General features: G+C 33.8%; 1 protein-coding gene across 1 annotated transcript; it reads right to left on the reverse strand.

Moving 5' to 3' along the window:
- Positions 1 to 114: 114 nt before the first annotated feature.
- Positions 115 to 23,462, reverse strand: LOC120339237 (uncharacterized). The gene is made up of 26 exons (XM_078115855.1): positions 22,503 to 23,462; positions 20,688 to 20,825; positions 20,142 to 20,253; positions 18,740 to 18,875; positions 18,146 to 18,246; positions 17,701 to 17,855; positions 16,878 to 17,054; positions 16,174 to 16,333; positions 15,504 to 15,744; positions 14,668 to 14,804; positions 13,697 to 13,846; positions 12,399 to 12,513; positions 11,088 to 11,304; positions 10,398 to 10,496; positions 9,572 to 9,744; positions 8,958 to 9,153; positions 7,991 to 8,152; positions 7,212 to 7,350; positions 6,531 to 6,634; positions 5,527 to 5,656; positions 4,552 to 4,726; positions 3,444 to 3,575; positions 3,026 to 3,110; positions 2,152 to 2,447; positions 1,158 to 1,442; positions 115 to 430 (listed from the first exon to the last, which is right to left on the reverse strand). The coding sequence occupies exons 1-26, from the start codon at positions 23,362 to 23,364 to the stop codon at positions 386 to 388; spliced, it is 4,722 nt and encodes a 1,573-aa protein (XP_077971981.1). The 5' UTR covers positions 23,365 to 23,462; the 3' UTR covers positions 115 to 385.
- Positions 23,463 to 24,429: the final 967 nt, after the last annotated feature.

The raw sequence follows: 24,429 nt of genomic DNA on the forward strand, positions 1-24,429 counted from the left end.
CAGGATTGGTGTTTTTTGAAGGAAAAAATTTCTTTGCGAATAACCTATTTTACCATGGATCTGACTTTCAAAACCTACTGTAACCTTTTGCTTGAAGTTTTATAACCCAAAAGATATCATCAAATCTAATTTACTTAAAAAATAAAAGCATTATGAATTAAACCAGCAGTTTGTGCATGAGGATTCCTTACAAATCGACTAGGCAAAAAATTAATGACATTTCGAATATGGCAAGTTTCAATGGAAGGATTTGATATCAGTGAAGACACAGAGCATAAAAAGTAGAAACAAATCTGGCAATACAAAACAATACTGCAACAGTTAAATAATCTCGATGAAAAGTCCTTGAATCTCTTTTGCAAAAAATATATCAAATGCATCATCTTTACACCTTGTTTGAATTTGAAGTGAATGCACTGCCTGGACGAATCTAAAAGTAATTTTTTGTATAATTAACCTAGGTACATTTGAATATCAGGGAATGATATGGATAGGAGTATTGAAATGGTAATGTGTTAACTAAAATAGCAATGCTGAGTGGGTGTCCTCAAAATTTAGACATGATATAAGTTTGGGCGCTCCAAAAGTGAGTGTACCTATATGTAGATAACTAATTTTGTTCGCCGCATTTACATCAAGTTGTGTAAAAGGACTGAAACATATGGGCAGGGGGTACATTCACTTTCCTGACTAATATACTCTAATTATTGCATTATAGTTGGGAGGTGTATAAACTACAGCTGCAATTTGTATGCACAATGGTCTAGCCATTAAAGTGTTAGACTTGACTGTGTTGGCATCACAGGCACACATCTTGGGTTGAAATCTCATGCCCATGGTGTATAGGCAATGCTAAACTAGAAAGATTTCGTTAATAGTTGCTCTTTACACATTGATATTAGTAGATACTTGCTTATACGTGGCCTTGTTTGGAACATCATATAAAAAATAAGTAAACAATGGCTGCTGTATGGAATGACTCTGACGATTTTTAAATTATTTCAATTAAAAATTTTTTTGAAACTTTCTAAAGCTTTAACGAGAATGTACAAAGCAAAGAAGGCAAAAATACTGTCTATAGTCACATGCGAAGCCTAAAAAATGGGTGCCTTGGCTTTTTTGGCTCTGGGGACAAAAAAACAACATTCATTGCTAACCTGTTTATGTTTCGATGGTAGAACATGTCCAGGCATTGGATATCGACCAGGAACATTATACCAGGCAGTTTTATGACTCAGACCAGAAGATGCGACATTTTGCCTTGATGATTTAGGTGGAGGAAGAATGGTTTCTATTGTGCTGTGAGATCCATGGACGGCGAGAGAAAGAGCATTTGGACCGGATGGAATGTGACAATGTTTTTTATGTGCATTATGTCGTATTTGAAGGACGGATTTCATCATCATGCTGTCTCCACTACGAAAAGAAAATTCTGACCGAGCCTTGTGAAATAAAAAGAAGATGTAAGGAATTGGGAATTTACAATTTTGTTATGGAAGCATTGGATGAGTCTCTAGAACAATGCCAACCAAAATTGTCACAAACACCATCTACAACAGGGGTGGGCAAGGTTTTTAGACCAAGGGCCAGAAATTTTGCCCACCTAGACTGGCGGGCCATGTAAGCTAACACCTAAAATTCAACTTACACAGACTGCTATCATAATCTAACGATCCTACTGCACCATACAAATTTCAATAACAACAACTATGTAGTTCATGCAGAATTTAATAAAGGCGGAAATTTATGGCAGCATCCGGTGGGCCATATTGAATCAGCCAGCTGGCCGAATTTGGCCCGTGGGCCGTAGTTTCCCCATGTCAGATCTACAACCATTAGAAGATACTTGAGTTTGTTGAGTTGAAGGCTTCAACAAACATCAAATATACTTATGATGGGGACTTTATCAAAGTTTGATCCTTTTATGCTATCGCTGTCTGATGACAGTATCACTTGGCCTACGGTCCTATGCTATAGGACTATGTTGACACCACAAGTTTAAGATTTTGGGTTACGACCCCCTACCGAAAGTAAAGTAGGCAATCCCGAAACTGGAATACAGTCCAACCAAAATTAGTAGCTTCTGCTTGGGTAGGGTCATGTTCAAAGTGATAACACCTCAAAAAAAGGACAAATACCAAAGTACCTTACCTTATAGGAACGTTGTGAATGCCTTTTCAAAGATGATATCGGCATTGATTTTCCACTGAGAGTGTCGACTTCAAGTTTGACAGACAATCGACTTTGTCTACCGGCAGGAATAATCATGACAGGAATTTCATTTGTGTCATCTTCTTTAAATGTAACAACATCATGATGATCAAGATCTAGATGGTTGTCATCATCAGCTTGATTTATCCAACCACCATGGATTGTAACATCGGGTTTCAATGCTAAATGGTCACCACTATCATATGTGAGACCATGTGTGGAATCCTTTGCTTTCCCTAAAAGAATAGCAAATGCTATTTATTAAAATCCTTCGCCTGTTAACAAATTTGGTAAAATAGCAATAATACAAATACAAGGTTTCCATGAGGTCCCTCTACAATTTCAATTTTGTTATGGAGTCAGTTCTCAATATATCGTAACCAGGTTTGTTGTTTTTATATTAATAATTGTTTAAGTATTTTTACTTCATTTAATACATCTATGAAGGTCAAAACAATATACAGTATCTATAAATTCCCTTTGCGATTTTAAAATTTTTTAAGACTTTATGGACACCCTATATAATTTGTTTATGCAATGTATTTATACGTTTTTCACTCAGCACAATTGGCTACTACGAAGCAAGGATTTACTATAGTTTGGATTAATCAGTATTTTTCCTGTTCGGACTTGCCTACCCAAGTTATTACACCTAGGTTAGGTGGGTGCGTGGAATTTAAATCCGAGATATCAACCTGTGGTACCATCATAGTTGAGTCTAATGCTTTAATCACTATGCCATCTCTCCTATCCTGTCACAAACTTATGGAAGGGAGATTTACATTACAATATTGAAATCACACTTCCTGCCTACCTTTATCTTGCGCTGCCAAAGACTTCCCTTCAGAAAGGATTGATGACGGTATTTCAGACAAATGCTTCAATAAAGCAGATGATGGCTGAAAAAAGTAAATATAGTTCAATGCAAAAAATTCGTTTAGAAGTGTTATTAAAGCAAAAACGAAATATTATAACATTGAGCTTACAAGTAATATGTCTTAGATTACAATCAGCAAAGAACACGGAGATGTCTTTGGAATTCGTTTATAACATTCAAAGTTGAAATACAGGGGAAAATTTTGTAACATATTCAATCAAGGAAACAAATCAAATGACAGTTTCTGTTAAGAAATATTTGAGTAAGTGCTGGAAAATAATGATTTACTAGCGTGCCTACTAAGGAGGAAATCAATATACCAAATTAAGAGCCAAATTCAAAATATCTTATTCACCTTTTTTCGTGTATTTTCTTTCGGCGTGACAGCAACACGTTTGCCATATGATGCAGTACTGAAAGCACTGTATGGACGACTCGTACCTCCTGATATGGCTCGAAAACTTGATTGTTTTCCATATTTCGTATTCTGGAAAATAAAAAATTCAACTTGTTAACACTCTGACTACTTACTATTGTGTAAATTTGTCTGCTTTCGTCTGCATTTTACAAGAAATTTGCTCAAAGCAGGGCGCATGCACTCACATAAATGAAGGAGATTGATATCTGAGTGAAGTTATGGGTAGTCACTAAAGAGCTACAGAGACTATACAGAATCATGGCATAGAATTATCCGTCAGTAAATACTGGTTGGTGCGAGATTTGAAGCAGTTTATATCTCACTTCATAGATGAAACAACTTTCTAGCATTGCTTAAAAGCAGTGTTCCTTCTAAGAAAACTATACACTGAGCAAATGTTTGTTCTAGTGAGCTTGAAGAGTTAGCAGATTCCTAAATGAATTACAAACTTTGTGAAATATTACAAATTACAATAGTATAATATATTATCAGAATGCAAACAAATTACACATTTAATTATATTAGCTTCTCCCTGTTTTCGTGCTTTTCCAATGTTTATACACTTTGTCAATGTTTACTGCTGAATTTTGATATGCAGCTGATTCATTATTAGGCGTTGGAAAATATGACAGGCCATGCTTTGGAAACGTAATGTTGCAGTGCGTGAGATTTTTTTGCGCAAATTTTTCATTAGTACTGCACAATAGCACAGTTGCGCAACTTGCGAAAAATGAATAGATTGTACTGATGTGATGATGAAATATCACAGTCATTTCAAATATATATATGGTATATTAGCCATTCTGGTTTTTTCAAAATGAGGACACAAGATGTTGATAAAGTGCTGAAATTTTTTAAATTGCAAAATTAATTTATTGATGAAATATATAAATTGTTGGCCCCTACAGGTGACACCCTAACAATGATTAAAATAAAACAAATCTAGTTAGGATTGTTGAGAACTTTGTGAAAACCATGTATAATGTTGCATCCTAATATTTCGATCAGCGCACTAAGACTAAATAAGAACTATCTCCCTATCTACCTTTTCAAGATCAGCCGGTGCAGTACATGGACGATTTTTCAGAATTTTTTTTAAATCATGTTCATGCCAAGACAATGTACTGTATGGACGATCATAGGTTCTTTCATCGGGTGGTTTTGCAGAACCATATTTGTATTGTCCTCTCTTGAGATTTATAGATAATTTTCGAATGTCGCTGTTAGAAAAAATGAAAAAAAGGGAAAGGCACGTTATAAGGCTTATGGTCGGGTACAGGGGCGTAGACAGAAATTTTCAAAGGGGGGGTTCTGAATTTTTTTTTTGCCAAGTTAGATCGAAACAGCTAGTGGGTCTGACCGAACGCTGGAATACGGTCTGAAAAGCATTTCAGGCTACGGAAAATTGCTATTTATCATACAGAAAAATGATTTTATTTATTTTTACATTCAAAAAGGGGGGGTTCCGACCCGCAAAACCACCCCCCCTGGCTACGCCACTGGTCGGGTAATAGGAAAGCATGAAATGCTATACCTTCACAAATAATTCTTTGAATGACTAGTTAAGCATATTCTTATTCTAAAACAAGCTGTGAAGGTAGTTATAACCAGGTTACAAAGTCATAATCATAGTACTATCTTCGTGCAAATACGATTGCAGATTAGACATCTCGGCTTCACACCCCAAGTACTTGGCAATGCCGACGGGAAAGACTACATTCTTCACAACTAATGAGTAGCTCCTACCTATCATTATGTAAAATTGGCTGCTTTTATAAGGGCCTTGTTGGCAGTGAAAGACGCGTGTGTATAAGCATCACAAAAAATATACTGTAATAACTCATTCAATCAAAGACCATTTCTATCAAATTCTATTTAACAACAGAGAATAAACTTGTTCCTAAGAATTCTATGACAAAATAAAATTAAAAGTTGTGGCACTCAACAAGCTTGGCATTCAAGTAGTCCTCAATCTCACCAGGTTGAAACAAAATCTGAATTGGTTTCAGTCAAAACTTACTTGCTTATTTCAGGTATATCATTAGTATGTTGTGTGTTAGTTTGTGTCATGTACATATCCATTGCATGCTCTAAACATTCTTTGGCTTCTTGTGTTGAACAGAGAGAACCTTCCATTTTCAACAATTTACCTGGGTTAAAAAAATACTGGTATCAAAAAAATGCAGTGATGTGTAGAATGCAAATTACGCCTAAATAATACAGTACCTAGAAAACTAGAAAGTACATATTAACATTAAATTTGATTGTGACACACTACTTCATTGCTATAAATGCAATTAAACTTGACTATGTTGCTTTTGATGAATGCATATACTATAATCATCACATACTAACAGCTCACGAAAAATATTTCCATATTACTCATTGTAACGTATAGCATATTGTTGCTGTAAAAATTGTAATTGTGTCTAAATGGATCACTACATCATATAAGTCAGGGGTGGCCAACAAGTCAATCGCGATCGACCGGTCGATCTCCACGTCTCAAGTAGTCGATCGCGTCTCATGTACACTATTTGAGTCTAGGAAAGTCCGATAGAGCATATTATTAAGTAACAAATGAAAATTTTGCCGCTGCCAAGGTTAAGAAATTAACGTGCCGAATATCGCGATCGAAAGCAGGTTGGCCACCCCTGATATTAGTTATTATTATTTATTCTATATTATTATTATCTATACTATTATTACCCTACTATATTATTGATGCTATTTTATATATCTTGGTTTCTACTCTTCGGGCAAATTTGAAATAGTCCTCTTGAGAAGTGGATTCATGGTTAAAAGAGATATCTTGATAAAACATGAAAATTTTAATTTACATGATGGATGGACAAGGAACAATATCAACTAATATTTATGATTTGAGCACTCTTTACAAGAAAATTTTCATACAATGCTAATTCACACCTATTAAGCCATTGGTCCGATGAATAGCCATTACTGTGGTGTTACAGTGCGTCAAAGTTCTTGATCATAACAGACTTTGAGAAAATGAAATCTCACCTATTTTATGCAGAACAGATGCTTCACTATCCTTAGCTGAATTATGTTGAAATATATGTAATGCTTGTTTGTAAGCCAAAAGTGAAATTCTTTGACCTTCGTTCCTAAAATAAATTCAAAGAATCAATTTGAAACTGAATCAGAATGAAGAAATTTACCTCATGTGATAAATTTGAGAAGACACCAATCAAATCAGAATGGGTGAAAAAAATTTTTGGGAAAAGTTATCGACTCCTTACAATCATATCCTTAGCATGAAGCTACAAGTTTAAATTAAATCGTAGTACCAGGTTCAATATTTATTTCAACATCCTTTTTTTCGGATATCGGCAATGAAAAGGATAAATCTATATGTTACCATGGAAATTAATCTAAAGCCTCGATTGCTCTGAATTTGAAGAATTTTTCTTTCAGTATTATCATATCCGTTCATTTTACATTAGCAATAGAGCAAACTTCAATTATTGAATTTCTTAAAAACTCATAAAACTCAAATCTTGCCATACGCAATTCTATTTTGATTTTTAATACCTTCTCCATATATTATTGGTTCATAAAATGCTACGACGGAATATGATAAAAATTATCAGTCTTTTGCTAAAAGGGGTAGTGGGAACGACAAGTTTTTTTCTTGGTACATCAAAATTATACAAAAAATACAGAATACTTGAATTCACTTACTGTCCTTGTTTTGATGAAATCGAATATAAATCACCTAATTCACACAAAACAATAGCAACAGATATATGTGCAGGTCCATACCATTGCAAACGCTCAGTAAAAACTCGTTTAAACAATGTTTCAGCATGCGGATATAAACCTGGAACAACAAAAGTGCTTTCAGATATTTTACTTGAAAGTTAATTTTACCAAAAGATTTTACTTTAGTATTGCCAAATTTTTGATGAGGCCTTCTTACATCTTTTATCATCCTGAAAAATCAGACACCAATACACGCAAGGAACTACTATTTTTAAAGGATTGATATTTTCCTGGTTTGGCATTGCTTACCCAATTTTTAAATACTGAGTGAGATAGTTTTCATGGGGTTCGAACTCAGGCTATTCAACCTGTGGCACCAACATAATTCAATTCAAAAACTCTGGACACAAATATTATATACAAACTGCCAAGATAAAGCTTAATTTTATATGTTAATTTGGAACTTTCAAGAATCCCTCAGATATTACAGATACCGATATTATGGTGAACAAATCTTTCAGCAATGATTACCATACCATGATTTAGCGAATTTGTTAACTCTCTATTTCTCAGGAATGAATATAAAATCAAAATTTATGAAAAGAGACAAACATCAGTATTTAGAAATATTGATAGCTTCTAGATTCATTATATTTAATCAAATTTATTTGATCTGTAGTTTGATGATGAGAATAGAAATGAGTTTTTCAGTAATCTATGTAGGATTTGAACTTAGGATACTCAGCCTATAGACGCACCTTGAGCCACAAATAATTTAGCACACATGAAAACAACATTTGTTTCTTGTGTTGAAGATTGATATTGTTGTGATGCATCTACAGATTCTTTCAATAAATTCTCTGCATTTTCATAATTTCCATTATCAATGCACATCTGAGCCAAATGAAGACAAGCAGATACTAAATAAATATAATGAAATTAGCAAAACCTGGTGCAGTTAAAATTGGCTAGTCAATATCGGTTGTCTCATAGCTCGGCTGTCGCTCATCAGGCTAAGGGTAAAAATACACTTGCCATCTCACATCTGATAATCCTGCATGGTTTCCTCCACCGTCAAGTCCATGCATCCAAAACAAATAACTGGATAACTATTCCCAAACCTGACATGGACTGGTAACCAGAGGCTGGCGGTACGCTGGTACACCTCTCCTCCAGGATAAATATGAAAATCCTATTATGTTCAAATATTAAATAAATAAATATCACTAGTTATCAATGGCTGCTTGTACAAGACCTTGTTCAGAGTAATAGGCATGAATAATTGGTCGTTTGAAAGAATGTCATTTGAGGGTTTCAACTTTAAAAGACAAAACTTGAAAAGCTGTTTTGAGAAAATTAGGAGAACAGATATTTTATTTAATTCCTGGAACTTTTTATTGAAATATTTTTACGAATATTGCTTCAAACTATGATCAGATACTAGCTCAAAGAACACCTTTTCATTATAATATTTATTTTCAATTTTTTTTTGTCAAAATTTGCCTTGTTGTAAACTCTCGATTCATAACATTTCCTTATACTCAATTTGTTAACATATTTCATTCCACATCAGTGGTTTTTCATCTGTGATATACTGCGATCTAATTTCTCAAACCAATACATCAACGAAAAACTCCAATTAAAAATAATGAAATTTTATACAGCACAACACCCAACAGCTTTCTTCTATTACCGGTGTGTCAAAAGAAACACAATTCTGCCTACTTTTCAAATCGAATAGATCATGAGAAAATGTTGCAGACGAAACATTGGTTGATATTGATTCATAGATTTCTAATCCTTCTTCAAACAAACATCTTGCAAAATGTAAATTATCAGAAATTTCATCATTCGTCATCATTGCCAAACTACACAATGTTTTGAATTGGATTATTTGTTGTTTTCCTGATAAAGGCTTTATCTGCAAAACAATGAAAAAATCAGCATAAAAAAAAATTCGCAAAAACAACATTCCAGCTTTTCCTTCTCGGGCCTGATCTGGTTCCATTTCTCTTTATACAACCTGAACTATACGAGATCCCGGGGGAGGACTCTATTGCATGGGTCGGCAACCTTTAGCATTGAAAGAGCAATTTGGCGTTCATTCCGTCAAACTAAAACCTGCTCGGAGCCACAACTTCTACTCTAATGTCAGTGGCTATTAAAACTCTCGAAAAAACCACTTATGATGAAATATTCTAGTTCTTGGAGAATATCTTGACTTGAACTTTGAACTTGTGGCCACCCTTACCCAGGGGATAAGAAATAGGCTATGCTTGACCAAAAATAATCCCATACTAAAAACAGAGTACAAAAAAAAAGATACTATTCAGTATCACCTCCAAAAATTGTTGTGATAATGATAGCAATCCATCTTTGCTTTCTTGAATAAACTCATTTCCTAGTTGTTTTAGAAACATACAAACATTGTAGTTGAGTTCACATGACTCATCATTATCCATTGTTGACTCATCAATAGGAATTTCCGGATCATCCTCCGCAGGTGTCCATCCTGTGGACACATAAAATAAATAGTATTTTTGGTCCACGTCACATTACAATATTTTACAATTACATTTTTTTCTTGAAGCTCTCAAGCAAATTTTGTTCGGTTTTAATACTCATGTTTAGCATTTGTCACATCCTATTAATGACTCACAACCTTCTATGTCCATAGAATAGGACGTTTCCATCATCAAATTTGCATTTTTTTCCAACCTTTTAAATTTTCGAACTAGTTCGGATATTCATTGGTCGGATATTCATATGTATTTAAAGACACCTTTTCTACTGATAATCTTTAAACACTGAAATTATTCTTACTAGGACCAATGTTTAGGAGTATCTAATTTGGTTGCTTGAGAAATAAAATTACTTGATTTTTGACAATCAGTAAACATTCTCGAAGCTACAAATTTGTACTACAATATTATAGAACATGTCGATAAGTTTTTTTGAGGAAATTTGCTTAAAGCAAGGTCTCTCTTGAAAGAACAAGTTCCGAAAGTCCAGAAGAACTCTGTCCAATAAAAAAATAGGACCTCCAGAAGTATGTGTACCAAGATGGCGCACAACCTGAACATAGTATGTGTACCAGGTTAGGGTTCAGGTTGTGCGCCATCATGGTGCACATACTTCGGGAGCACCAAAAAATATAATCAATACCTGAATTAAAGATTTCTCCTTCACTTTCCGTAATAAAAAAACTACAACTACCAGCTTCACTTGACATATCAAAATCACCAGTTTCAGATCTGCTGCCAACTGTAAAAGTGAAAAGTAGTTTTAAAACAAGAATGAAATTTGGCTCAAACTATTGCATAAGATTTGAAAAAGAGTGTTATACCCATGAGTATTTTTTAGAAAATTTAAATGAGTAAAAGGAAGAAGTTTGTAAATGTGAATTATATAGTTTTGCTTTGAAAAAAAAACAATCAAATAGAATCAGATTAATGATTCCCAAATGTATGATATATATCAGGGTATCCCAAAATTTTAAGCACCCCTTTAAATAGGCATTGTTATACAACAGCGCCGCTTCTCTGATCCTACGTATTCTCTAAAAATGTGAGATTTATGTTTTGCACTTATTCTAATAAATGTGTTTCGAATCAAAAGTCTATAATTGTGCTTTGTGTGATATTGGTGTATTCTTCGAGACCCCTAAAATTCGTTGCGCGCCGCCCTGCAGGATCGCAACATCCCAGTTTGGGCAGCCCTGATATATATGACCAACACAATCAAGTACCATATGGTGATAACTGTGTCATCAAGTTCATAGCTAATCTGTTTCAACTACAAATTGCTCTAATAAAACAAAAACCATCTAAAATAAAGTAATACAGAATCAAATACTTGTGCTTTGACGTCTAACATCATCATGTTGGGTGATGATAATTATCGAAGGTCTTTTCAAGGGAGAGACGGAACTGACTATTGATGCTGCTCTTGTTGTTCGTGGAGCAGTAATTGATAGTTTACTAGCTTGCCAGTTTTGTGCTCCTGGTATCAAACTTGAACGCTTAGACATGAGTCCACTTTCATAGCATCCAGTTGATTTTTCAACCATCATCTAAAATGATAAAAGTAATGAACCTTTTTGCAGGTGCACCCCTTGTCCTATGTGCCCCACTTGTATCACTTTTCCAACACCAAACCCACTCCTGTATAACTTCTCCTGTGTGTCCTACACTTGTCCTTCTTGTATCATTTGTACCATGTGTCCCACATCATACACAAGTGGGACAAATTTGGGGCGAGTGACGCACAATATTTTGAGACTGGATGAGATTTAATATTAAATATCTATTCAATTTCGAAAAAAACATACCATACAAATTATCAGATACCATAAATATTTGGGTCAGAGCTGGAGATACAGCATATACAAGACAGAGATTATGGGAATGAGAGTATTATGAGGTATTTCTATAATTAAATTTGTGACCACATCATTGTACATTTGAGTATGTTGCAATATCGTTCAATAGTAACTATCGGTTGGGGTTACGCAATACTAACTACTTTTCCCTACTATATAATCTTGCGCAAGTGGATCCATATGCGTATTATGCAAGGATACTGTAGCAAGAATAAAATTGACTATTCTATCTAATTTGAGAGATTTTTGAATTAGATAGTTATTCAATCGAACTGCTTTTTTCAATTTTCTTTCTAAATCGAAGCAGTTAAAAGTGTTGCCTATCTGCTTTAGAACCTACTATCCATTTCACCCATACTTTTATAAAAGTCTTTCTTAGCAGCTCACAATTATTAAAGGTAGTAAGACTCATCTTGCGAGGACAACTCAAGAGATTGATATGAAAAATAGTTTCATGGACTAAGAATAAAATATTTCAAAATACACGGTGATCGCCAGAAAAGCAGAAAATTTGAAGGCCAGATGAGATTATGAATAAGATGCGTATAGGCATAGGTAGAATTGGAATGATATCCCACAAGTTACGGTAAACTTTAAAGCACTACACAAGCTTGGACTTCTGGGTTAAGACACTGCTCTGAAGTGCATGGACGGCATTTTGAGCATCTACATATGGAATATAACATGTGCCTTTAAAAAACTCTGTAAAAGTTATTCTTTGTAAAAATGAATAGCTGTTTGACAAATTTTACGTTTTCTTGCGACCACCCTGTAATTTTACTCACTTGTAAGTAATGTGGTGGATTGAAACCAACTTTATTTAATTTTTTCCAATATCTGATTAAATCCATATCAAGATATGGATAATCTTCTGTCGCTTTACAAATTGATTCAAAATACCTAAAAAAGCATAATTCAAATTATCAAACTTACGGTACATAGTAATTTTGAATAAAAATCGATGATCTAATGATGCGAGACATTTATGATCCAGTTTTAGTACACATTTATCATGCTATGATTTGATGGATGAATTATTCAAATTTTATGGCAATTGGAAATATACAGAGACCACTACAGAACTACCGGTAATCATTATAGATGTGCTTTGTGAAACTTAATACTGTATGTTAGAAAATCATTAAAATTGTTGATTAAAAAATGAATGAATGTATGAATAAAAGAATATTGCAAGTTACATTGCAAGCTTCGGCCCACCGTGCCGCAAAAGCATTTTGCTGTAAAACAAGTATTTGTGATAAAAACAGTTAGGTGTATAGGGTTAGGGCAGGGGTCGGGAACCTTTTTGGTCAAGAGAGCCCTAAAATATACATATTTTCAATTGCATTTCCGTGCGAGCCATATAACATTTCTTCACTTAATCAGGCCTGAAACGTTTACTCAAAAGTCAACACATTCCATGTCAATATACATTTAATGTGACTTCTGATGCTGCATGTTGTCGCTGCGGGCCTTGAACGGTTGCTCACATGCAGCCCAAGTTGAAATTTACGATACTCATCACCCTTTTCCGTTTAGGCATCTCCGTAGTATTTTAAAACTCTATCGCTTTGTGATGTCACAATATATGTTCCAGAATCCCATGTTTTGTCACAATGCCTGTCTGGTAATTCTCTTACATAACATAGACATGCGTTGGGCCCGCGTTGTCAAACGTATTGGGAATTTTTTGCCAAATTTGGCCATAAAATAGTTTGAAGTCTAGTAGTAATAGTAAGCTTAATCTTAGAATAATAGATTTTTCTGGGAGCCATATGCCGTCACCAAAAGAGCCATATATGGCTCGCGAGCCATGGGTTCCCGACCCCTGGGTTAGGGTATGCTCTTGAATAATGAATCTTTTTCAAATAAAAAGGTACTTCAAAAACCTAACTATTTTTATCACAAATACTAGTTTTACAGCAAAATGCTCTTGCGGCCTATTTTTCATATAGCGAATTTTCCTATGCAGGGAAATTTCCTGTGGCGAGATTTCCTACAGCGAAATTTCTTGCGGCAAATCTTCCTAGAACTGCCCACTCACAGAACCTGCAATTCGAAGTTAATAAAAAATAGCAGCTACCTTGGTTTACTAAGAACTTGGTATAATAATATATGATCTCCCCCTTGCTCAAGTTGCCATGGTAACTCAATAAGTTTCCGTTGTTGACTTCCATATTTGAGGAAATATGATGATAGAAGAGAATGATAATGCTGCTGTAGGTTCACACTCCTAAAACACAAAATGATTAGATTTGAACAATCCAGTGAGGCAATACTTTTCAAAAATTAGAATTTGGCAATCATCAAAATACATTATTAGATTAATAGGAATTCCCAAATGTTAAATGCCTAATAGGCAGTGGTGGGATTCAGAAAACCGTCTCACCGAATTTTTCTGAGATCATCGAACGGGTCAGCATTACAAAAAAATAACATGTAACAGAACCGGTTGAAAAATATGACTTTTGTGATGGAACCGGCTGACAAAAAATTTGAACCACTGCTGCTAATAGGTATGTGGTGCAAAAAGTGATTCATCCCAATAAACTTGACATACATCCTACAATTATGTTTGGATGTGATTAACAAGAAAGCTACAGTACAACTGACTTATACAAAGCATCAACAGTTAAATGAGATACCAGGACTTCCAGCCCAGCGCTCTATGAAGGTTCATACAGCATTTTCAGGGTGACTCCCAATGAACAGACCCCATGGATTTCTCAATTACTTCTATGAAAATGAAGAAAATTAATTTTACACCGAACTTCTGTATGTGTATGATTATGCCCATAGGTTTCAGTAACGCTTAGGACAAAACTTATGCTCTCCATAGAATGTGTTCTAAATGACCTGGGTTCTGATTTTGAGTCACCTAGTATATGCATCAGCATATCAGTGTTTTAGTTGTTTATTGCACTATGCAGCATATGCGATCATAGCGTTTTTTTATTAGGGGGTAGGAGGGGGAAAGCATTTCTTATGTTATCGTCTTATCCTTCAATATACCGTACATGGAAAAATACAATCAAAATAATATACATAGCCTACCCCATTGATGCAGCAGATGCAGTAGCAGTCGGCAATATTGCTCCGAGCAGAAAAAATTTGATTGCATGTCGAACTTCTGTGTGTGCCAGCATCACTGTACCTTCAGGTCGTGTGGAGAATGCATTACCAGCAGCTTTCTGAAAAATAATTAATGATTGAATAATTTTTGATTGAATAATTTAAAATTAATTACATATTTGTCACGAAATGCAATGCTTTACGAGATGTCAGGTAAAGCTTCTTTTAGAAATCGGTTTGGACATTTTAAAATTCTTCAATTTTTTTCACTGGCATTTTTCAGACCTTTTATCCAGATAAGGCTCTGTACAATCAGCCACTAATACGCAATGAGCTACTATTTTTAATTCTAGTTAAATCCGACGCTTTAACTACTAGGCCAGGGGTGGGCAAATTGCGGCCCACTGGCCCGATCCGGACCACCAAAGTGTTTCATCCACCCCACTTCGTCGGCTGAAATATAGACCGTAATTTCCGATATATTATCTGCACCTGAATATAATGTGCCACTTGGCACACTGACCGTTTGTTGCACATTAGCTGTTCTGCTAGTTATTTGTGAATAAACTGTTTTTTATTCATAGTTTCATATTGAGTTTTGAGTATTCGGCCCAGTAACCAAGTCTATTATCTGTAACTGACCTACTCAGAAAAATAATTGCCCACCACTGCACTAGGCAATCATCCATAAGTGGAAGACATTATTAAAGAAAACAATAGTTCAATTTCATAATTCATATTAGAATCTGAATTTTTCCTAAAATCTAGGTTTCATTTGAAGTAATTAACACTGAACATAAAATCACTATAAATCGAACCTGAAATACCATCCAATCATATGGCTTCACTGCTGTTTTTCCTCTATACCCAAGCAAAGATAAAACATGCAAAATTTCAGAAGGAAGAAGACCATTTCTACTTGATCCTATAAGACGCAATGAATCGCCGATCCAACCAGCTACAGTGTTCCTTGTACGACAAGATCCAGGTTGACCTTGTGAACCTTTGGTCCAACTGAAGCGACGAGTCCAAAGGTTAAAGGTCGCTTTCCAGAAGTCTCTGTACAATAGAATGTTTGGAATAAATACCAATACATCACAAAAATTATATGAGTGAATGCTTGCCTAAAGCTTTGTTTTGAGCAAAACTGCACATCACCTCATAAAAAAATTTAAAATGAGAAATGTTATAGATTGGGTCTTTGTGTGACAAGTATGTGACTAAAAATACTTAATCCTTAATTGATAAATGGGACGGTTCCCAACTTAGGCCAGTTTCTATAAGGTGTGCCGTGCAAATTGAGCAATTTATGAAAGATGTAAGTTAGGTGTAAAGATGATTATATGATCCTAATCACCATTTGAATGGCCTGCACAGCAGAGGGCATATTGGACTGACAAGTTGTATTTAAAAAATATGGAAGCGCCAAAAAAATTAAAATTCAGTTTTACATTTTGGGTACAGATAGAATGGAAGCTTCAAAAATACCTGAAAGTTCTTAATTCAGTGCATCTTTCAATAACCTGATTAACTTCTTGTTGTTTAGTGCAAGATGATATAAGACCAGCCAATGTTGACAGATACAATGGTTTTTCACTCAATCTATTTCCAGTGATTTTTTCGCTGTTGATTGTACCTATGTTCAGTGCTATAACAAAAACGACAAATATCAATATATTATTACAATATATTATCACACAATACGTATACCGTAATTCAATGGAGTTGACTTCTGTTCATATCACCTCCAATAGCGAAATTTTGAGCGCAATTCTACATTATAAAGATTATTATTCTCAGTAGCTACAGTGATTATTTGTAACTTTGCTCAGAGATCTCCTATATTTTCGAATGAGTGCATGCGACCTTGTTTTTGAAAAAATTTTTCTATAAAAAACTAAAAATTCCGGGATGTTTTGAGAGTCTAAAATGGGCAATATTAGTCACTACACTTATATGGTTATAGTATTGAAATAAATTAGGTAGGTGAATACCCAACCAGAAAGCCTATGGCGCTTCTTCACATATCAGTGAGTGATTGCAAATAGTCTTGTTCAGAGTGAAAAAGTTCTTGGACTTCAAACCAACCTATTTTTTATTTTTATTTAACTCAGTTTTAATTGACTTCAAAAACATGGGGTACTAAAACTAACAGAATTATATTTGTTGGTAATATTATTATTCTCACTTACAGTGCCTGGTTAAATGAGTTTTCAATATTTTGATTCTGTCAGGTTTTGATAAAATAGGAATCCAGTTGATTGAAACATCTTTTCTTTCAGTGAGTGATTTGTAGGTTAAATCAGATCTTCTTGTAGATAGAATAATTCGACAAGTTGATGGTATTTTATCTGGCAACCAGGAAAGCCCTGAACAAATAGTTAATAAACTGAATGTTCATTTCGTTTGCATTAGATTAAACTATGAAGATGCATACAGATGACTTGTAATACAGACAGATTTGTAATACATCATGTAATACATGAACTTATCACTTCATCCAAAATAGATATTACTAACACCTAACTGAAATTATTTAAGCCTGTATCAATGCCTATTGCGAAGAACTGTACTCAAATTTTTGGTGTTTGAATGAGTAGGCTAGCTACATAAAGCTGACCTAAGTAAGCTTATTATCTAGACAATTTCATCATTTCATCACTTAATTAATTGTATTGCAATGACTTATCTGACAGAGCTAAACACCTAGCTATCACCAGATTGAAAATGAATAAAGTTAGACGAAATGTGACAAAAATATATTAGTGTTAGCAAGTCATTGTTTTTGGTTGAACATGATCCAATCCGAAATATCATCGATATTCCATATTCGAAACCATTATTTTAAAATTTCTTCAGAATCTCGGGCAAAACCCTAGTGGCTAGCATGCTATGTCACAAATTGGACATATTTATAGTGTTCTATGCCCTTATTAATGTAAAATTAGGAAATAAATACCACTATTATGACAAATTGGATAAGCTAAACAAAACTAAAAATTTCTCAAAACATACTTTTTATAGATCCAATATCTTCATTCATGCTTGCTTTTAAATCATTCAAACTATCAATGATGAGAATACATGGAATCAGTTTTATGCATTCTTGAAACGCAGATACAAGCGATGAATAACTTTTCGTATCTTCCAAACATTCTGAATATGTCATTCTGAAAATAGAACAGTATGTTTAATGATAAATCTATTTTCAATAATTTAGGCAAAGATTCAGAAAAGTTTATTCCTCAGAAGGGATGAATTATAGTAAAGTGGAAAATAGTTGCTTTTTATCATTTTACTATTATCAAGTCAAGTCCATGAATCTAAAACAAATAACTGGTTAATATTCCCATACCCAACATAGACTGGTAATCGGTCGAGAGGCCGTGGTTTGCCAAATGATTAAGATGTCTTATTGACTTTCCTCTCATTGAGATAAACATGTAATATCATATCTAACCTTTTGTTGCCACGAATTTCTCTTATTGTTTTGACACATCTTCTCAGAAAGGAACCAATATCTCGACTGACATGAGATGCACCAATGAATTCCGATATAACCTGAAACATTTTAAATACATATATTTCGAAACAAATATATTATTTTATTCTCACATTTTCATTTTTTCACATGTAAGTAAAGGAAATTTTTAGGTTAGTAACGGGCAACCATTGTCAAGAGCTAATGAAATTAAATATGGATGAAACATGGAGTCATTGTAGTTGAATATGGAGAATGGTGCTATAGGAAAACAAGTTACACTATGTTACACTATGGGCTATAAAATAAGTGGTAATCTTGAGTGCTTTGCTTACCATAATGTCACTGTTGGTTTGATCATAGAATAGATTCTGATATAATGTATTATTGAGAAATGAGCAAAAATAGACTGCAATTTTAAAGTTACACTCATATGTGTATCTCCTATTTGCATACAACAAATTTCACTACAGCAGAAATCCAATGATATAGAGAAATAGAAATTTTACATGTTTTTCAAATATACCCACTCAACCCACACTATATTTTTGTCTGCATAAAAATAAAACTCACCAAAACATCTCGCTGAGTTTCTTCAAATTGTTTCAACCATTGAGCAATCAAAGCAGATTTTCCGCTACCTGGATCCCCGACAACCACAAATATGTCTTTTCTCATATTATCTGCTCTTTCTGTTTCAGGATATCGCCTGGAAAAGTATTAAAAATTTTAAAAAGCCTAAGTGGTTCAGAAAGCGAAAAAGTGGAAAAAGGAATGAAAATGTATGTATTTGAGCTACAAAATTAATATTACATTATAATTAAATAAATAGGTCATTTATCCACAAATCATTATTCAGTGTCAGAATTATCAAATCAATGCCTAACTGTTTATGCGAATAAAATGTACAAAAACTATGACATGACAAATATTTTTAAAATTTTGAAAGCTGGTTGTAAATGACCAGTCCAGTTGCCACTATAATATGTGAATTGTAAGGTTATTAAAAAATATATATGAACATATTATGCATACAAAATTTATTTGCTGTGCCAAACCAGATCCAGGCTTAAGATTATAACTTATTCAATTTTTTGCTATAATTTTACGCATATAAATAAGCATTACAAAATTTAAAAACTATTGAATTGCGTCACTGTTTCCGAATCTAATCCTTTGACCAATTAACCATATTTAAAAATTTTGTACTATCAAATTCATATCTAAAAAACCCAAAATCCACCAAAAACCTCAATTTTCCCACCGGTTATCACATATCAGACCACTAATCCACTTCAATAGATTCAGTGCAGATCGCTCTTTTATGTGGATGGGACTTACAACAATTTGAAGTGGTAGGTTAAGTATATCTTGAAAGTTAGGAATAATACTTGAATATTGTAAGGGTGTTGACATTTGACAAATTCAGACTACTTGAATGACCAATCAATACAAGATCAAAATAACATTTTAATAATATTGTTTTTGATGATTTGTTTAACCAGGAACACTTTTACAAGCATGGTAGATGGATAATATTTGTTTTATCTATAATCAGTGCTTGTTTATACTCGGATGTACGATGTCTCGTGTCATTGGCATCGCAGTCTGCTTAATGATAACTCTACTACTTAGGATCTGAATGTGTTAGTGTGAAAGTTAGCCGCTTTCTTAGGATGATTAAAAAGGTACTAGACTGAGTAAGATTAAAATCCGTCCAAAGTTAATGTTATACATGGCTGCTGGTCTGGAGACTTGTTTGGAACATAAAATTTAGCATCTACATTAATGTTGGTTTATGATAATTTTGCCATTAAAATATTCACTTCATTGACGAATCCAGATATATATTTTTTTCAATGCTTATACACAACTTTCGCTCCGAGCAAGGCCCTTGTCAGGAACCCAGGATGTATAACCCAAGGTTTAAGGGGATTTCAGTTTTATAAGCCAAATCACAATTATTTAAACTTACAATGATTGAGCTGCTTCTATGAAAGATTTAGTTGTTGAAAACAATCCATCACCATATTTCGGTGCTTTTATATAAGCTTCATCATCAGTATTCATAATTAGAGCATCTTTGTCTGAAATATTGTTAAGATTGGCCTGTTATAAAAAATTTACCAAAAATACTCTGTTTGGTGATGTATACTAGAAATATACACAAAGGCAACTACTGGTAACAACTGTTCTAAATACATTTCGATAAAATATTTTTAACCTTAACTAACACAGCATATTTTAGATTGTGTGTTATGACAACCAACTTCCAAATTGCATATCATTGTGAAGGCTGATTTTTCATGTCCAGCTCTGAGCTTGAATATTTCATCCGTTTTGAAAAGTCCTTTGACTAGAAAACTGGGTAAAGTCATTAATCCCATTTTTATTTAATTTATATTAAATATCAATTATCTTTGAGTGTATTTTGAATAATTAGACATTCCCTCATTTTCTCAATACCTCCAAGAAATGCTATATTTATTAAAAGCAAACTCTCCAAACAGTAAATAAAAACCTATGTTTTCATTCAATGCTGAAGTGGCAACATGTTGATTCATTGACTTTGACACCCGTTTCAAATCATCATTCCAATAATATTTTTCCTCTAATTCTTGTCTTGTTGATTGAATACTCCAATCTTCATGAAGGAACTCTATGATACAGAAAGTATTTATTTGATAAAAGCCAAAAGAGATCGAAAAGCAACACAATTTTAAGTACTCCCGTAGTGTGTGTACCAGGTTGGGGTTAGGCTATAATTTTATTCCGATTTTCACTATTTTAGTTCCATCATGAGTTAGGGGACTGTCTGTGTTAGCCAAGTCAATATACCCCCTGCCCATAGGCTTCTGTTCTGCCGGCAAACTTGGCACAACGCGCCAGCCAACAAGCCCATAGATGATCTCTACGAAACAGTTACACTAAAATTTGAAAAAACTATATTTTTTCAATTTGATACCATTGCAAATTATGCACTAGTACAACACAACACCGCGTTGGATATTTGGCACGATGTATACCAAGTAGTTCAAATATTTCATATGAGCCCACTGGTTATATATAATTATATAGTTATCTCATAGGGTACACATAAGAATAAAATAAAGTTGTCAACATTCAACCTTGTGGGTTGTTATAGATAACTTCACCTATTCATCCCACTTGTATCTGAAGTTCGTGGATAATTTGTGCAAACAGTTTCAAGTGGAATTACAAACAAACCAACCAATTTGTCAAGTGGTACAATCAACAAATATAGATTTCATGTAACATAATAGGTAACTACCTAACTATAAGATGTATTACATAGGATTTAAAAATATTGTAATTTTCATTCAGTTCTGCACAATTTTATCATGAAAATTTTATTTTTCAGAATGATATATAAAATAGTGTACCTATTTTATTAAATTGTTTTGCTCAATAGTTTCAAGGCATTTGTCAATTAAAGTTAAAATTCCAATTGCAATGTGAAATACAGTTAATCAGGTCAAGTAGTATATTTAATAATAAAACTGTGTTAAAAATGTATTTAATGGTATCGTTGCTAAATTTGGGCTTCTTTTGTTTTTAAAAAAAGACTTTCAACTTTTAATTTGGAAGTGATAAATTTGCAGTTTAATTCCAGGTAATAATCCAGAAAGTTTTTCAATGGCCTTCCAACCTTAGGGCAATAATAGTATACCACCGTATTAATATTTGATGACAATATCCATTACGAAATGTAAAATCCAAACCTGTATCATTTGATATCGTATAACAGTGGGTATTTAAGTTGTGTCAACAAGCTTTTTAACAATTGAAGTGTAGCTTCAATTGGGAGTAATGGTTTAAATGTCCTCCATCATTATAATAGCCGAGTTATGCTCTTTTGTTATTCCAGATAAAGATCCATACAGTTTTTGGTAATGAAGCGTGGCATAATAACAGGCGATGAATACAATAGTTGATGAATATTTGACATATTCACCTTCATGAATATGATTTGGTAAATAGAAAAGGTCATTTAAGATGAGTATTAAATTAAATTGAAGAATTAAATGATGTCAAATAATAAATATGAAAGAATTAATAAATCTTTAAGAGTGGAAATGTATCCGTCATTTCTGACATTTGATCATTATGGCTTTATTAATGTTATTCCTTATAATAATTAATTATTTGATACAATATAGGACATACTAAAAATGATTGAAATGAGAATATTATTTAATATTTACATTATTTAAAGTTTATGTCACAACTGAACTGAATGTACGTGAATATTTTGCTGTGCACAAAATTGAGATGCACTTGTAGATAAAAATTGTTACTTAAATCAAAATATTACCATTCTGATTTGGCAACGTTGGATAAATCTGATTGATAACTTTCATCCAGTTGTGCAAAACAGCATGTCCAAGTTCAGTTGGATTAGAGAAAAATTTGATGGTCCATCCCTTTTTAACAATCCTCATTTTTAACTCATTTAACCTTTTTTCCGCATATTCGCTTTCTGCTTCAAACATAGCAAGCTCATCTCCACTTTGGCGACTTTCTATGGAAATTTCAGAGGCAGTATAGGAAGTGGCATTAAATGATTTATCTGTCTTTTTCAAATATGAATGCTTAAAATCACGAATATAAAAAAAGCAATATTTGGCAGTTGATGTTTGTTCAAGGGCCGCAGCTTGTATTTCCAATTCCATCAAACTGCAAAGTTGCCATTTTTTCTCCAAAACCCAAGAATGGCCGAGTTTTCCAGCCGTCAATAAATTCTGGTCAAGGTTAGATGGAGCATTCTGTATATATCGACCAAATGGTGCCGGTGCATTAAGAAAAGAGTCCGTTGGCAATCTGTGAGGTCCATACTTTTGTCCAAAAATTGCCATAAAAAATGGGCAACATTGTTTAATACTATCTAAAGCATGCGAAAGTGCAAAATCAGACGAGAAACGGCTTTCTACTACAGTCCGTCTGAAATCGACAGGAACAAATCTGGCACCACGTTTTTGACAATATTCATTTAGTTTTGGAAATACATCAGTGTGAAGATGTTTAAATTCTTCTTCGAAATCATCAAATGTGCTGCTTATATATGGAGATATAACTTGGTGATTTTGAAATTCAGGATATGATAAAATCTTCGATGATTTTGTATCAACATCACACTTTGTTATCAGATGAGCATCCAAGGCAATGCTGTCCTTCATTTTTATTTTTCTGGCATCAAATGATTCGAAATATCCTTAGGGTCATTAGATGTGCATTTTTTGCAAAATTTGCAACACATAAAATTATTGGATATATTATTTAAATCTGTATAAAAATGTCCAATATCATTATATCATAAATGTTTTAATTGGCATCCTAGATTAGTAACCAATGGTCAAATCCTTTGTCCATCACCTCACCCCGAGAGTACGGTAATAAATTGGTATAGTTGATGACAAGCCAGATATATTCCAGTCATTCCCAAAACTTTAAATCTTACATAATAGTGGCTGAAATTTTCATGATAACTGGTATGTATCATGTTCCTCTTATTCTCTTTAGAAATCAATGGTTAGTCGTAACAGTGATGTTTCCATTTCAAACAAGAGCTCAAGCAAACATATTAATGTAATGAACAAAATATTTGAAAATAGACTATCTGACCATGGATTAAATATTTTCGATGATTGATATATCAGTATATCAGTTTATTAATTGCTTTGCTGAGTCTCAAGATAGCAAGATCTGAAATAATTGAAATTGAACTCCTCAATTTTACATATCTTTGAAAAACATGAAATATTCAGATATTCTATCATGTGTTTAAAAGGAAAGAGCTCATATTTATATTCTGATATAATGACTCCAGTAAAACAAATTAAAAAAATAGCAAAATAATTGATTTATTTCAGATACATCGGCATGATTCCATTGGAGGAAATCATCAGTCAACATCGGTTATTTACCATACAACCAACATGATTTGAATTTACATAAGAATGTAATAAATATACCTATGTTCTGATGTCGGTAATTGCACCAGGCCACTCTCAGACTCAAACTGTGCAACTGTTTGGCGCGGCGGTGTGGCTCAACGGGCTAAGCGTTAGGAATACGCTCGCTACCGCACCTCTAATTACTCTGCGTGGGTTCGCAGGTTCGAATCCAATGCAGGGACGGTTATGTGCGAGAGGATTGCTGGACTCCTCGCCGTCGTTGTGTGGTTCACGTAACCCCTGGTCGGTTACAGCTTCCTCCACCACAAAGTCCATGCTTCCGAAAAC

The sequence above is a fragment of the Styela clava genome, chromosome 9 (assembly GCF_964204865.1).
Source record: "Styela clava chromosome 9, kaStyClav1.hap1.2, whole genome shotgun sequence".
Taxonomy (NCBI): domain Eukaryota; kingdom Metazoa; phylum Chordata; class Ascidiacea; order Stolidobranchia; family Styelidae; genus Styela; species Styela clava.

Excerpts from the sequence above, each read along its gene's own strand:
- LOC120339237 (XM_078115855.1), bottom strand. The coding sequence starts at position 23,364 with ATGAAGGACAGCATTGCCTTGGATGCTCATCTGATAACAAAGTGTGAT. Across the intron at positions 18,876-20,141 it reads ATAGAAGCAGCTCAATCATT|GCGATATCCTGAAACAGAAA; the intron begins GTAAGTTTAAAT and ends ATACTTTTCCAG. Across the intron at positions 5,657-6,530 it reads ATCTGTTCTGCATAAAATAG|GTAAATTGTTGAAAATGGAA; the intron begins GTGAGATTTCAT and ends TTTTTAACCCAG.